Consider the following 13,397-nt stretch of genomic DNA (forward strand, 5'->3'; position numbering starts at 1 on the left):
GATGGCCCTCTTTGCTCCGTTGATGCCCCCCTTTCCTCCGTTGATGCCCCCCTTTCCTCCGTTGATGGCCCTCTTTCCTCCGTTGATGCCCCTCTTTCCTCATTTGATGCCCCCCTTTCCTCCGTTGATGCCCCCCTTTCCTCCGTTGATGCCCCCTTTCCTCTGTTGATGCCCCTCTTTCCTCCATTGATGCCCCTCTTCTAATATCGCCTCCCGGTGCACATTCCTTGTCCCACACCTCCACCAGCTACAACCAAATGGGAAATCGAGACCAATTATGCACAATTCTTTTTTTTTTATTCCACCAGGAAATTTGAGAGTCCTGATCTTCAGTCCAAGTTTTCTCTACCCCAAAAAACACAACAAGGGTCTGCCGGAGGTTTATGTTCTCAGAAACCGGCGGGGGAAATGGGGCCTGTGGACCCTACAATATGAAAACCCGCCAGAACAAAGACTCGGTGAGTTGATCCGAAGCAAACTAACTGCTAAAACTGAGTTAATTGGATTCAAATATGGAAAGAAAGTGAGTGTGAGTTGCACAATATAACCAGCACTCAGAGGCAAAGTTAGCCTCAGATTCACACGTTGGCTCATGAACGTCAGGATATACTCATTAACAAGCCAACATACAACTTTAGTGCTATTTGCTACTTAAAATTAATGATTGACATGTAAATTAATAATTAACACGTATGTTACGGCATGAATTATGAGAGATATAGCACCAACCGGTGCTTCTTAGGCAAAGACAGCCTGATCTTTCTGTCTCCACCATTAACATTTCATTTGTCTCCCTGGGAAGATGTCCATGAGGAGCGGAAGGAGAAAGGAGAGCGTGGGGCCCAGGGAGGAACGTAGGGCACGGGGACGGGCATCTCCTGGAGCAATCAGCACGTCCAGTAGTGACAGCAAGAGCGAGAAAGCAAGGCCAAGCGGAAAGGTGATATGAGAGAGCAGGAGAGGGAGGGAATGGTATAGGAGCCGGGAACAAGCAACTCATGGGTCTATGGAAAGAAGGTGACAGAAAGGGGATGGTATACGAGCTGGAATGAGGCACCTAATTTGTCAACTGATGGGTTTTAGGAAAAGAATATGTGGCTGGAGATCAGTGATGGGTATCATGATGGAGTTGGGGAAAAAAAGATGGTGGGAGAAGATGATCACTGTAATGGAGACAGAGTTAGAGTGAGGACCAGAGATGATCAGGGATGATGTGATGGAGATGTGGAGAGCATGGATGAAGACTAAACTGAGAATAAAGGAAGAACATTTAGTAGGCAGAAAATATCGAGCTTGGTAGTGAATTAACTGGGATAAAAAGATGGTGATGGACCTGAGTAGCTGGGAAAGAGACATACTTGTGTGAAGGTATGTGGACAGAGCAGTGAAATTAGGGAGATGAGGTAGAGACGGAAAGGGATGAAGACACACCTGGGGAGAAAGACCATTTAAAGGACTGGGACGACAGCCTAGAGACTGTATTGTGAAATGTGATAACGCTGAAGAGGAGAGCTGGGACTGGAGCGGGGAAAACAGCGATTATTTGGGTGCAGATTAGTAAACGTGTATGTTCTTTCCATCGCAGAAGGGACGCATGGACGATTCTATTTCGAAGAGCGTTAAACGGGAGAGAGTAAAGGACTCTTCTGAGAGCGAGAGTGAAGCAGGGAAGATCCAGAAAAAAGTAAAGATGGAGGTAATTATCAGATATGTTTCATTTGTAAACATGTGTTGTTTATTGTCCAACTTCTTATCATTTTTTGCCACTACAATTCATGAAACCTCACGCTCTTGATAATATTTTTACCTCCTCCACCTCTCTTCATGTTTTCCTTCAAAACGATAACTCCATATGTAACTCATAATTTGTACTGACATTTCTCCGCAGTCTCCTGAGGTCACACGGCCACCACCAGATGAAGAAAGTCTGGATGGTCAAAGCGGTAATGAGGATGGAGGAAGCGACCCACGTGATATTGACCAGGACAACCGCAGCACATCCCCGAGCCTGCACAGCGGAGACAGCGAGAGCGATGCCTCCTCTGTCCCATCTCCCAAATCCTTCCCATCTCTTTACAGGGGGCCCAGCTCACCCCAGCCCCCATCCTCGCCGGTTCCTGATACCCCTATCCTGCCAGCACCCTCTCAAGCTCCACAGCCTACTTCTCAAGCTGAGCCCCCAACTGCCCGAGGGTATCAAACCTCACATCTTCCACAACTCTACCCCAGCCCTGGTGGGATAGTAAAAGCAGTACCTACACAGCCTGCGCAGCCCAAGCCTCCACCTACCACTCCCATAGCAGGTCTAGGTTCGCCCAGGCCACTGGGCTCCCCCACAGCCCCTGCCAGTGTACCTACTTGCTCTTCCTCCACCACAACATACCCTCATGTGTCCCACAACCTTCCTCCTCCACCTGCCCTGCGGCCTCTTAATGCATCCCCTGGAATTCCACAACAGGTGGGAGAGAAGGCTGGGCAGCCAATACCCCCTGCCCCTTGTACCCTCAGGTATCCACCTTACCCAGGGCAGTACCCATCTGGTTACCCTCATCCATATCCACCACAGGGCAAGTATGGACAGCAGCAACCTGGCTCACACCCATCATGGGGTCAGGGTGGGCTAAACTACGGTCGAAATGCTGGGGGTCCCCAGTATCCTCAACCCCCTCCCCAAAATGGACAAGTGGGTGGGGGTCAACATCTTGCCAGCGGATTTACAGCATCCCACCACGGTGGCAACCGGACCCAATCCCCCATAAATAACCACCCCCTACACCCTATCCCTACAGCTGGGCACTTACAGTCTCCAGGGTCCCAGAGTAGTGTCCTGCACTCTCATGGAGGGGCATCTGCGGGCAGGGGGCAGTCTCCTAGCCATCCTACAAATAATTCACATCACCCCCACATTCTGCCAAACAGAGGGCGCTCACCTACTCCACAGAGCAATTTGCCTCCTGGAGGCCCACCACAAACAGGACACCACCAACCTCAAATTCTACCAGGTGGAGTCCTTTCCCCAAATCCACCTCCTCAGAACAACACTCAGCAGATGGCTGCAGGGGGAGCAAATGGAGGTGGGCAGTCACCAGCGCCCTCTAATAGCGCCCACATTTTGCCCCAATCGTCCTCTTCAGGGGGAAATGTAGCATTCCCTTCCCAGACAGAGACCCATAATCAACAGCCCACACACCCTATTTATCAGCCACATTCTTCTCCTTCAGTGTGTCATTACCCCAACAGCTCTCAAGCCTACACAAACTACCCCTTCCAAGGCTATAAGGGGCCACCACCACCACCTGCTTCTGCTTATAAAAGTGGACCCCCACCCCCTTATAAGGCAGGATCTTTTCCGACATCCACGCCACCTCCTCTTCCTGCCCAGGGAAATAAAGAGACTTCTCCTCCAGCCCCTCCTGCCCCTGCCGCACCAGTTGCACCGGCCCCTACAGCCCCTGTGCAGATAAAGCAGGAGCCTCCAGAAGAATGCGATCCAGAAGGTGAAAGCCCTGTCCCACCTGCCAGCAGCCCCTCACCTCCACCCAAGCTTGTGGACACACCAAGTCACGCCAGCCAGTCTGCAAGGTAAGGGGGAATATGTGTGCATCATGGGGAGGAGAGGTAGATGAGTGGGGTTTAGGAGGGTATGTAGGACGAGAGGGGACAATGGATGGAAAGAACTGGAGGTGGAGGCCTGAAAGCGGTATCTATGTTATATAGATCCTTCCTTACTGGTAACGTATAAAGTAACTTTCATTAATTTCTCTCACAGTCTTCCCATTATTATCTCCTACTCCATTCTTTCCGCTGTTCTTCCCCACAACTCTTTCTTTACCTTTTTTTTCTACCCCTCAGATTCAACAAACACCTAGACCGTGGATATAACTCCTGCTGCCGAACCGACCTGTATTTCGTGCCCTTGGAAGGGTCCAAGCTCTCCAAGAAACGCACAGAACAGATAGAGAGGGCAAGACGAGAGAGTGAACAGAGAGCACGCGAGGAACGGGAGAGAGAGCGGGAGAGGGAGCGTGAACTGGAACGAAACGCGGTAAGAGAGACCTCAGTACAGACAGTGTCTCAATGGTACAACATGCATTGTATGAGTAACATACTGATTGGAAGAGTAACTAAAATATTAGCCCAGGAGAAAAAGGTGTCTTTGGCTAAAGATGATACTTATATTGGGAAAAAGGTATAAAGAAACGGTAAAGTGTGGTTACTGTTGTGACCCGATGAGTACGTTCCCTTGTACTCATGGTTAGGCACCATTGGCGTAGACAATAGAGAAATTATATCCATAGTGGGTTGAGGAATAGTCGAGCTCCATGGACTACCTATATTTGCATGTGTTGGCAGTTTTTTATGGTTGCTGTATTTAAATATCTTCCTGTTTTCTGTGTTCTCGGTGACCGTCAGGGCTCGCTGTTATCTGTAAGCCTTAGATGCCCCAGAGTATAACAAGTTCCGAGGGGATGGGAGGTGGTCCAGGGTCTTCCTCAGTATCTTCCTCAGTATCACATCGATCTACGACATGGCATTAGGGGGAGAACATGTTAATATATTAAATGTTAATAATGCCTTCTTTCCACCCTCTCCCAATCTATTGTTCCAGAAGCTTGAGTCCCGTTCTCATGACTGCCCTCAGCTCTGTCCGCAGCAGCCTCCTCACCATCCAACTTTAGCTTTACCAACCCCGTCCACGGCTCCCTCTCGCCCACCTCACTTTGAACCTCCAGGGGCGGTGGCTGCTGTTCCACCCTATTTGGGGCCTGACACTCCTGCTCTCCGCACCCTGAGCGAGTATGCGCGCCCCCATGTGCTGTCTCCTGCAGGACGAGCTCCGCAACCTGGCCACCCTCCACATCACCCTTTCTATCTACCCCTGGGAGACCCACTTTTAGCCTATAATCTCCCTGCCGTTTTTGCCGGTGACCCATCCCGGGCTGAGCGCGAGCTAAGGGAGAGACTTAAGCCTGGGTATGAAGTGAAACCAGGAGAAATGGACCCTCTTCACCCATCCTCCCTTCCTCTCCCACCTCCGCCACCACATCATCCGCCCCCGCCACAACCTCCTCCCTCGGCTCCAGGTGTCCCTCCTCAGATGGGATTGCATCCTGCCTTCCAATATCATCACGGGCAGCATACACATGCACATGCCCTGGAAAGAGAGAGACTGACTCTTGGAGGTGCTGCTGGTGGACCCGGTGGGGCTCCTGGAGGAGCTGGAACTGCTGGTGGGAGCCGTGGCGAACTGTCCTACGCAGAACGCCTGGCTGCAGAACGTCAACATGCGGAGAGAGTGGCGGCTCTGAGTGGGGATCCTTTGACTAGACTCCAGATGTTGAACGTGACTCCGCATCATCACCAGCACTCACATATCCACTCGCACCTACATTTACACCAACAGGACGCGATCCACGCAGGTGAGTTGGAGAAAACTCTTTAGTACAAGCTATTTATTGAGGCGGTGGTTTAAGTGACCTTACCCTGGCCGTTGTTGTTCACCTCAGCCTCTGCTGGTGTACACCCCCTTATGGATCCACTGACATCGGGGTCCCATCTTACGCGGATCCCGTACCCTGCAGCTGCTCTACCAAATCCTCTGATCCCTCACCCCCTACATGACAGTGACGTGCTAAGGCAACAGATATTTGGTAAGTCGCAGAGCCGTATAAGTCATGGCATCTAATGATGGAATTATGGAGTATAGATCACCTTACAATGGCCGATTGGGTACATGACAGATAATGCTGTGAATGTACTGTGATAATTGAAAACGGCGACATGGACTACATGTAGAGACTTTCATCAAACGGATAGGATAGGAGAAGGTCTTGGGAGTAGTCAGTGGGAAGATGTGAAGAATCACAGAAAGGTCTGAAAGGTGGGGAATGTCAGTGGGTGAGCGGAAAACGTAGTGGATGGTCAGTAGGGACGGTGCAGAACCTCAGGGGTAGTCAGGTGGAAAATCAGATTAGTCGGAGAATCTTGGGGTGATCATTGGGAAAGGTTGGAAAATCCTTGGGATGTTTAACGAGATGGGTGCAAAATCTCAGGGACCTTTAATAGACTGGCACAGGAGCTTGGAACTATGGTGAAGAATCCCTAGAAGGGGAACGAGCGCACCCCCGAAATAAGAAAATGTGAGATTGGGTTTTATGGCACAGAATTTAATCCGAGGGATATCTGAGTTCAAATGGAGTACAACGAAAGTTACCTGGATTGATGGAAGTTATAGGTTGTTTACGGTACAACAGGGTAATGGCACTGAAGACTGATTTTCCATTCACTCTTCGTTCTTTATCCCGCTCAGCCTCCCCATACAGAGATCTCCCGAGCTCACTGTCAGCCCCCCTGTCTGCTGCTCACCAGCTACAAGCCATGCATGCGCAGTCGGCTGAACTACAACGTCTGGCCCTGGAGCAACAGCACTGGCTTCAGACTCACCATCCTCTTCAAGGTGTTCCACTGCCTGGACAGGAAGACTTCTACAGGTCAGGGTACCCCCGCGGCCCACAGTATGATCTCTTACCTTTTTTTATACTATACCATGAAATGTTACCAGATTTTTTAAATATACTTTTTTGTCTGACCTTGGATTTTCTTTTTCTGTCTTACAGTCATTTGAAGAAGGAAACCGATAAAACTCTGTAATTTTTGGAGATTAAAGCCCAGTGGTCAGGGGGTTTTCTCATTTATCGTAGGTATCTGAGAGAACGAGAGAGAAACGTTCTTTCATGGAGCAAGGAGACATTCAAAGACAGAGTGACACCCTGAGATAAAGAATAAAAAAGTGACAGACACCTTGGAATGGAGACAATCCCTGGGACTAACTACTTGGGCAACATCCCCCAAAAGAGATATTCTAATGGAGATGTCTTGTGACAGTCTGTGGGAGACACCAAGTGGGAAAGAGACATTCAATCAAAGCGTCCTTGGAACCAAGATACCCTGCTATAAACACTCTCTGATAAAGAGACACACTGAGACATTGTAATTGATATATACACTGTGACAGTGAGACAGGTTTTAACTGATAGACATTCCGTGACACAGCAAAACACTTTAAAAAAGGCCGACATTGGACAGCGTCAAGTTCACTTTCACTAACGGAGACATGCATCCCGTGACAGGAATGAGACACCCAAGACCAGCAATCTGCAGTGACAACTTTGTCATACAGCTAGACTGCCAGCGGCCAAGGCATCCAGTGGAGTGACAGCTCGTTAAATAACCCTTACATCTATTGGACTTTATTTAGTTTTGTATGTGATGTCTCACTAAACGTCTGTTTTGGATGTGACAGATCTGGGTCTCCGACCCCCCCGGAGCGTGTCTTCGTGTGTAATAGTAGCTTCCCTCTCCCTCAAAATGTGAGCCTGGGTGTGGATAGAAACGACCTCCCACCCCCTCGGAACGCGTGTCAGGGTGTGGCTAGTAACCACCTCACACCCCCTCGGAGCGTGTGTCAGGGTGTGGCTAGTAATCACCTCCCACGCCCTCGGAACGTGTGTCAGGGTGTGGATAATAACCACTTCCCACCCCCTCTGAACATGTGTCAGGGTGTAGATAATAACCACCTCGCACCCCCTCGGGGCGTGTGTCAGGGAGTGGATAAAACAGAAGTTCCACCCCCTCGGAACGCATGTCAGGATGTGGGCAATATAACCTCGCACCTCTAGGAATGTGTCTGATTGTATATGAGGGTGGATACACTCTGTAATAATGACACCATCTCTTCGGTGGGGTAAATCGTGGATGCCCCAAAGACGAGGTAAAGCTGAAGGACCCGTGGGACTTCTGAAGCCAGGAGGTCTTCCAAGAACATTTCTATGGTGCTCGGTGATCCGATGGGCACCGAGGCGGTTACCATCTTATAACTTAATACCCACTTTACCCATCTGCGCCTCACTGGCTGCAACTTTTACAATTTTAATTTTTGTTTACGATTTCTGCCGGAATTCTACATTTGTACGCAAACCCCCCCCCAAACATTGGAAGTTTTTCTGTTTTCCCACCAACGTTCCGGTGTCACCCGTGTGTCTGGGCTTGTATATATACCAGTATGTGCGTGTACATGAGTGCTACCCTGTATATATCTGTATGTACAGTATGTGTGTGTGTGCACTTTTGTGACACTGTATATATCTTCTGTGTTTATATATGTAATTGTGCGTGCACGGATATCCTGTATATATGTGTGTATATAAATCTATATATATATATGTGTGAGGAGGGGGTGTGAACACCTTTGGATATATAACTGTATAAATATATATGGATATAACACTCTTCCATCAGCCCAACCCCCTCCCCTTTTGTACGCTACCCCCCCCTCCTGCGCCTTTGCACGATGACTTGGCACGGACACTTGTGTAACACGCAGAGAGGGATTCAAATAAAGTGAGAAAGCACTTACTACAACTGTGTGTGACTCTGCCCACTGAGAACGGTTTATATACCCGGCTAAGGGATCTACTCGATCTATCATAGATTTTTATTATATAATGTAGATCATCATTTCCTGTTACTATACACATTGTCGGGGCTTTTAGGGCTGTAGAACCCTGTGATACCCCCATACCCAGCAAACATTCCAAGAGGGGCATCAGGGGAAGAAAGAGGGGTATCAGGTGAGAAAAGAGGGGCATCAGAGGAAGAAAGAGGGGCATCAGGGGAAGAAAGAGGGGCATCGAGTGAGCAAAGAGGGGCATTGGGGGAGGAAAGAGGGGCATCGGGGGAAGAAAGAGGGGCATTGGAGAAAGAAAGAGGGACTATCCTAGGATTTAGGTAATCCTGGCACAATCAAGGCAGCAGACCCCGGCTGGATGCCCACAGCCACGTGTTACGCCAATGGGGGCACAATGCAGTACCCAATCTTCCGCTGGAGTTATGATAACGGTTATATGTTTCCAGGGCTGTATATACATACACTGACATACAACACAACAAGGTCAGCAATAATGTGTAAGTATCACAATATAAGCAAGATATGTGTACAGCACCAACAACACTGCTGGCAGCCATATTCATATAGCATAGATTTGTAGTTATTTCTTGTACAGCACCAAACACTCTACCAGCAATGCGTGAGAGTGTATGTATATATATATATATATATATATGTATATATATATATCTCCCATGATGCTCGATGTGGGAAAAAAGCCACGCCCTCACTTTAGCGCAGCCCGGTATCCTAGCAACATTACTTTAGGAGGTGAGATTAGCCCTTCTTGCCTCTGACGTCAAAACGCGTCTAAAAAAAAAACAACAAAACAAGCCAATCAGTGCGCGGTGATCTGCATATTCAGTCTCGGGGAGAGCCGACCGTTATTTTCATTTTTTGTAGAATGTATTGGATTATTTTTAGTACATACTCCATTTATTTGTCGTGCGGCAGAAGTATATATCATAGATGAATCTCCTGTACATTGGTGTTACCTTATAGCATACGTTATGTTTTGTCGCCTTATGTTACATCAGGCTTTACCGGAGCTGGGTCCGGCTCGTTGAGCGTAGTCGTTCGTGATTCATAGCTTTTTTGCTATTTGTCTAGAAGGTTCCTCCACGGAGGAACTGCCCTAGCGTGGTTGAATAAAAGACGATATATAGAAGCCGATTTGCGTATTAATGCGTTTTTTATTGGCGTTTCTGTGGGAGGCTTGATGCGATACGCGCTAGTAGTAATCCGGCCGCTGTGGTGTTCTAAGTAGTTACTTTTTGGGGGTATCGTGAGTAAATGGCTGCATTACTCCACTGAACCTCTTTAGAATGATCTACGGAAAATAACCATGGCTGGGGTGCATTTAAGCTATCACAACCCAGTACTATGAATCTCTTAATAAAACAGCCGCCGGTATATAGGAGAAGTGCATCCTGGGAGTTGTAGGCGGTTTCCCAGGTCCCTTTTGCGCTCCCTCTGGTTGCAATGTATCCTCCAGCCGGCAGAGGGAGCGCTCACGCACTACGTCTCTGTTCCCAGAGAGGAAGCCGGTGTTGTATGGGTTGATTCCGGTGGCGGACACAGCAGGGTAGTCATACGTTGTGTATACATTGTATAAAGAGCTAATCCGGATAGTTATTATAGAGAGAGACATGTCAAGCCTGCAGAGACCTGCCCCCCCAGCGCAGACAGTGTCACTGACCCTGGAGCAGGTGAAAGGTGAGTGTATGATGTCTGGGAACCATCAATGCTTGAACCTGAATCTCATGGTATTTGCCCCAATCTCAGGGTAAAGGGGCAAACTCTCAGGGTGACACAGTTCGCACTGATCTGCTGATTCTGAAGCCTTCTGATAAGAGCTTTCGTTCCCAGTATGTTATGGTTGATATCCCTGCTTGAATGCAGGTGTATCTTTAAATAATGTCAAGTCAAGGTTTCCATGGGGACAGGTATTAGAGCCATTTGAGTAACACATTTGCATCCTGATTGGATCTTGCTTTGTCGCCCTGCATGGTTTTTGACTCGGGGTCTCTTCGAGTTGCAGAGGCTCTGGCCGAGGTCCTGGACGCTCTGCAGTCTCCTACAGGCAGCGCCCGTCTGGAGGAAGCCCGAGAGAGCTCCGGGAACGACCTGGGCAAAGTGCTGCAGCTCCTGCTCCCCACAGCCGTACAAATCCAACAGGAGGTCCTGCAGAACTACGGGTTCACCCCGGACGGGGAGGGTAAGTAAGACGAGTGCCGGTGGGGTGCTCAGGGGGAAGACAAAAAGTGTGAACACCTCAACCAAACGTTCTTCCTGTCCGCAGGTGTCCTGCGATTTGCCCGCCTTGTGAAATCGTACGAGTCTCAGGATGCCGAGATCGCAGCCATGTCCAGCAAATTGAAGTCGTTCTTCCTGCCTCCCCTGCCGCTCCCTCCGCACGCCGGACTCCCGATGCCTTCATCCTGAACCCAACCCGAGACCCCCGTACCCTTTGGACTGGACGTTGCCCCCGTTTGCCACGTGTGCGGAGCCCCCACGCCATGTAATTACCCCCTCTTGGGACCCAGGGTGATTTGGAGATGCTTACAATGAGCGCCATCTTGGATGCCTTGAATTGGGGTAACTATTTCCTCATGTCTCCCAGAAGAACGTTTTGTGGATCTAACATCCTCCTGTCCTGGCTTCCTGACCCGGCTTTGTCGGCTGTACCCCTGCTAGTCCAAGAACTGCGCGGCTATCTACCCTGCCTTTTACTGACCGCCGGCGACAGGGTCCGCAGGAGAGTCCGAACCTAGTCGGGTTCTGCAAAATGTGACTTTAAATCTGTTATCTACAAAAAAGATATGACGTCTTAAAGAGACATTAAACATTTTTATTAATAAAACATTTAAACCTTAATCGAAAATAACATTTTTATCCTTAAAACGTCCCTCCCGCTGCTCATCGAACGACCGCAAACAACTGAAGTGATCGCTTGGTCCCAGATAGTAAAATCCTGGTTCGTGTGAATTCCATGCCTTTAGCGCTGCTGCCTATCGATATATAAGGGCCGGGAACAGAAAGTGTGCAGAAAGTCCTTAAAGAAGCACATAAATGATCCAGGCGTGGTGTAACCGTTGCTGAAAGTCCTTGTAATTGGAAAAAACAGAAGAGGTTGGGGGCAGAATCTTTACCTCTGCTTACTTTGCTAGATGCCCCATGGGCTAGTTTAGGTATTAATATTAGCATGCTTTATAATGTGCTGCTGGAGAAACTCTGTGCCCCTTGGGTCCTGGGCAACCCTATGCATTCTGCACCATGCAGCCCCCCTTTATATTGTTCCTGGCTCCCCGGTTACCTTGCCCGCCGAGTCCTGCTCCCCGAGTCCTGCCCGCGCTGCATTAGTTTCTGTTCCCTTTTCACTTAAGGTTTTGCTAAACCCCCAGCGCTGTATTCAGTAATATAACCCCCAGCGCTGTATACAGTAATATAACCCCCAGCGCTGTATACAGTAATATAACCCCCAGCGCTGCATACAGTAATATAACCCCCAGCGCTGTATACAGTAATATAACCCCCAGCGCTGTATACAGTAATATAACCCCCAGCGCTGCATACAGTAATATAACCCCCAGCGCTGTGTACAGTAATAACCCCCAGCACTGTATACAGTAATATAACCCCCCAGCGCTGTATACAGTAATAACCCCCAGCACTGTATACAGTAATATAACCCCAGCGCTGTGTACAGTAATATAACCCCCAGTGCCGTATAGAGTAATATAACCCCCAGTGCTGTATACAGTAATATAACCCCCCAGCGCTGTATACAGTAATAACCCCCAGCACTGTATACAGTAATATAACCCCCAGTGCTGTATACAGTAATATAACCCCCCCAGCGCTGTATACAGTAATAACCCCCAGCACTGTATACAGTAATATAACCCCCAGCGCTGTGTACAGTAATATAACCCCCAGGCGCTGTATACAGTAATATAACCCCCCAGCGCTGTATACAATAATATAACCCCCAGCCCTGTATACAGTAATATAACCCCCAGCCCTGTATACAGTAATATAACCCCAGCGCTGTGTACAGTAATATAACCCCCAGTGCCGTATAGAGTAATATAACCCCCAGTGCTGTATACAGTAATATAACCCCCAGCGCTGTATACAGTAATAACCCCCAGCACTGTATACAGTAATATAACCCCCAGTGCTGTATACAGTAATATAACCCCCCAGCGCTGTATACAGTAATAACCCCCAGCACTGTATACAGTAATATAACCCCCAGCGCTGTATACAGTAATATAACCCCCAGCCCTGTATACAGTAATATAACCCCCAGCTCTGTGTACAGTAATGTTGACAAAAACCTGGTTTTATCCCTTTTTTTTTCCAATAAACTCTCTTTATCTGCAGATCTTGAGGCCGACAGTGTTGTCAATTTTGGGTGACTTTCCCGGCTCAAACACCACACTGAACAGACGCTTTATGGCGATGCTAATGAAGTCCGTTCTTGGTGGTCATTAGTGTCCAGCTGGGTGATTAAGACTGAGCCGTTCTATTGTTTCCCCCATGCGGTGTGATAATGATTGTGTAGTAGATTGTGGTCAGATCACAGAACGAGAATCTCCTGATCTCCGTGTCTCTCTGAACTAGAGCCCTGCGCAGGCCGGCTTTTTCAATCCCACTCCCGCTGATTTTTTGCCCAATCCCGTCCGCTCCCGCAATGTGGGTGTTCCACTCCCGCCCGCTCCCGCCACATTTGTGGCCAATCACGCCACCTCCTTACCTGAACTGCAGATTTCCCGCGCAGTCCCGCAAGGCTGCCCTTGAGTTGCTCCCTCACAGTGTCTCTTCTCTTGACAAGGAACAAGGCGGAGTCATGGGAAGTGACGTCACATCACGTGACTCTGTTTTGTTCCTGGGCGGAGCAAGACAGGAACACTGCAAGTGAGCAGCGAGAAGGCAGCCATGCGGG

At 48.9% G+C, this 13,397-nt stretch overlaps 2 protein-coding genes across 2 annotated transcripts; both read left to right on the forward strand.

The window, feature by feature from the left end:
- The first annotated feature begins 431 nt into the window (after positions 1–431).
- On the forward strand, positions 432–6,651 carry LOC149288743 (atrophin-1-like). The gene is made up of 11 exons (XM_089491441.1): positions 432–458; positions 803–940; positions 1,586–1,696; positions 1,889–2,683; positions 3,383–3,582; positions 3,853–4,080; positions 4,451–4,479; positions 4,680–5,420; positions 5,508–5,651; positions 6,311–6,491; positions 6,618–6,651. Exons 1-11 carry the CDS (start codon positions 432–434, stop codon positions 6,649–6,651), a joined length of 2,628 nt encoding a protein of 875 aa, XP_089347567.1.
- Positions 6,652–10,095: 3,444 nt separating this feature from the next.
- Positions 10,096–10,891, forward strand: LOC149288744 (protein C10). The gene is made up of 3 exons (XM_089491583.1): positions 10,096–10,162; positions 10,488–10,664; positions 10,749–10,891. Exons 1-3 carry the CDS (start codon positions 10,096–10,098, stop codon positions 10,889–10,891), a joined length of 387 nt encoding a protein of 128 aa, XP_089347709.1.
- The last annotated feature ends 2,506 nt before the right edge of the window (positions 10,892–13,397 follow it).

Source organism: Sceloporus occidentalis, unplaced genomic scaffold (assembly GCF_023333645.1).
Source record: "Sceloporus occidentalis isolate IW3139 unplaced genomic scaffold, rSceOcc1.0.p SCAF_50, whole genome shotgun sequence".
In the NCBI taxonomy this organism is placed as follows: domain Eukaryota; kingdom Metazoa; phylum Chordata; class Lepidosauria; order Squamata; family Phrynosomatidae; genus Sceloporus; species Sceloporus occidentalis.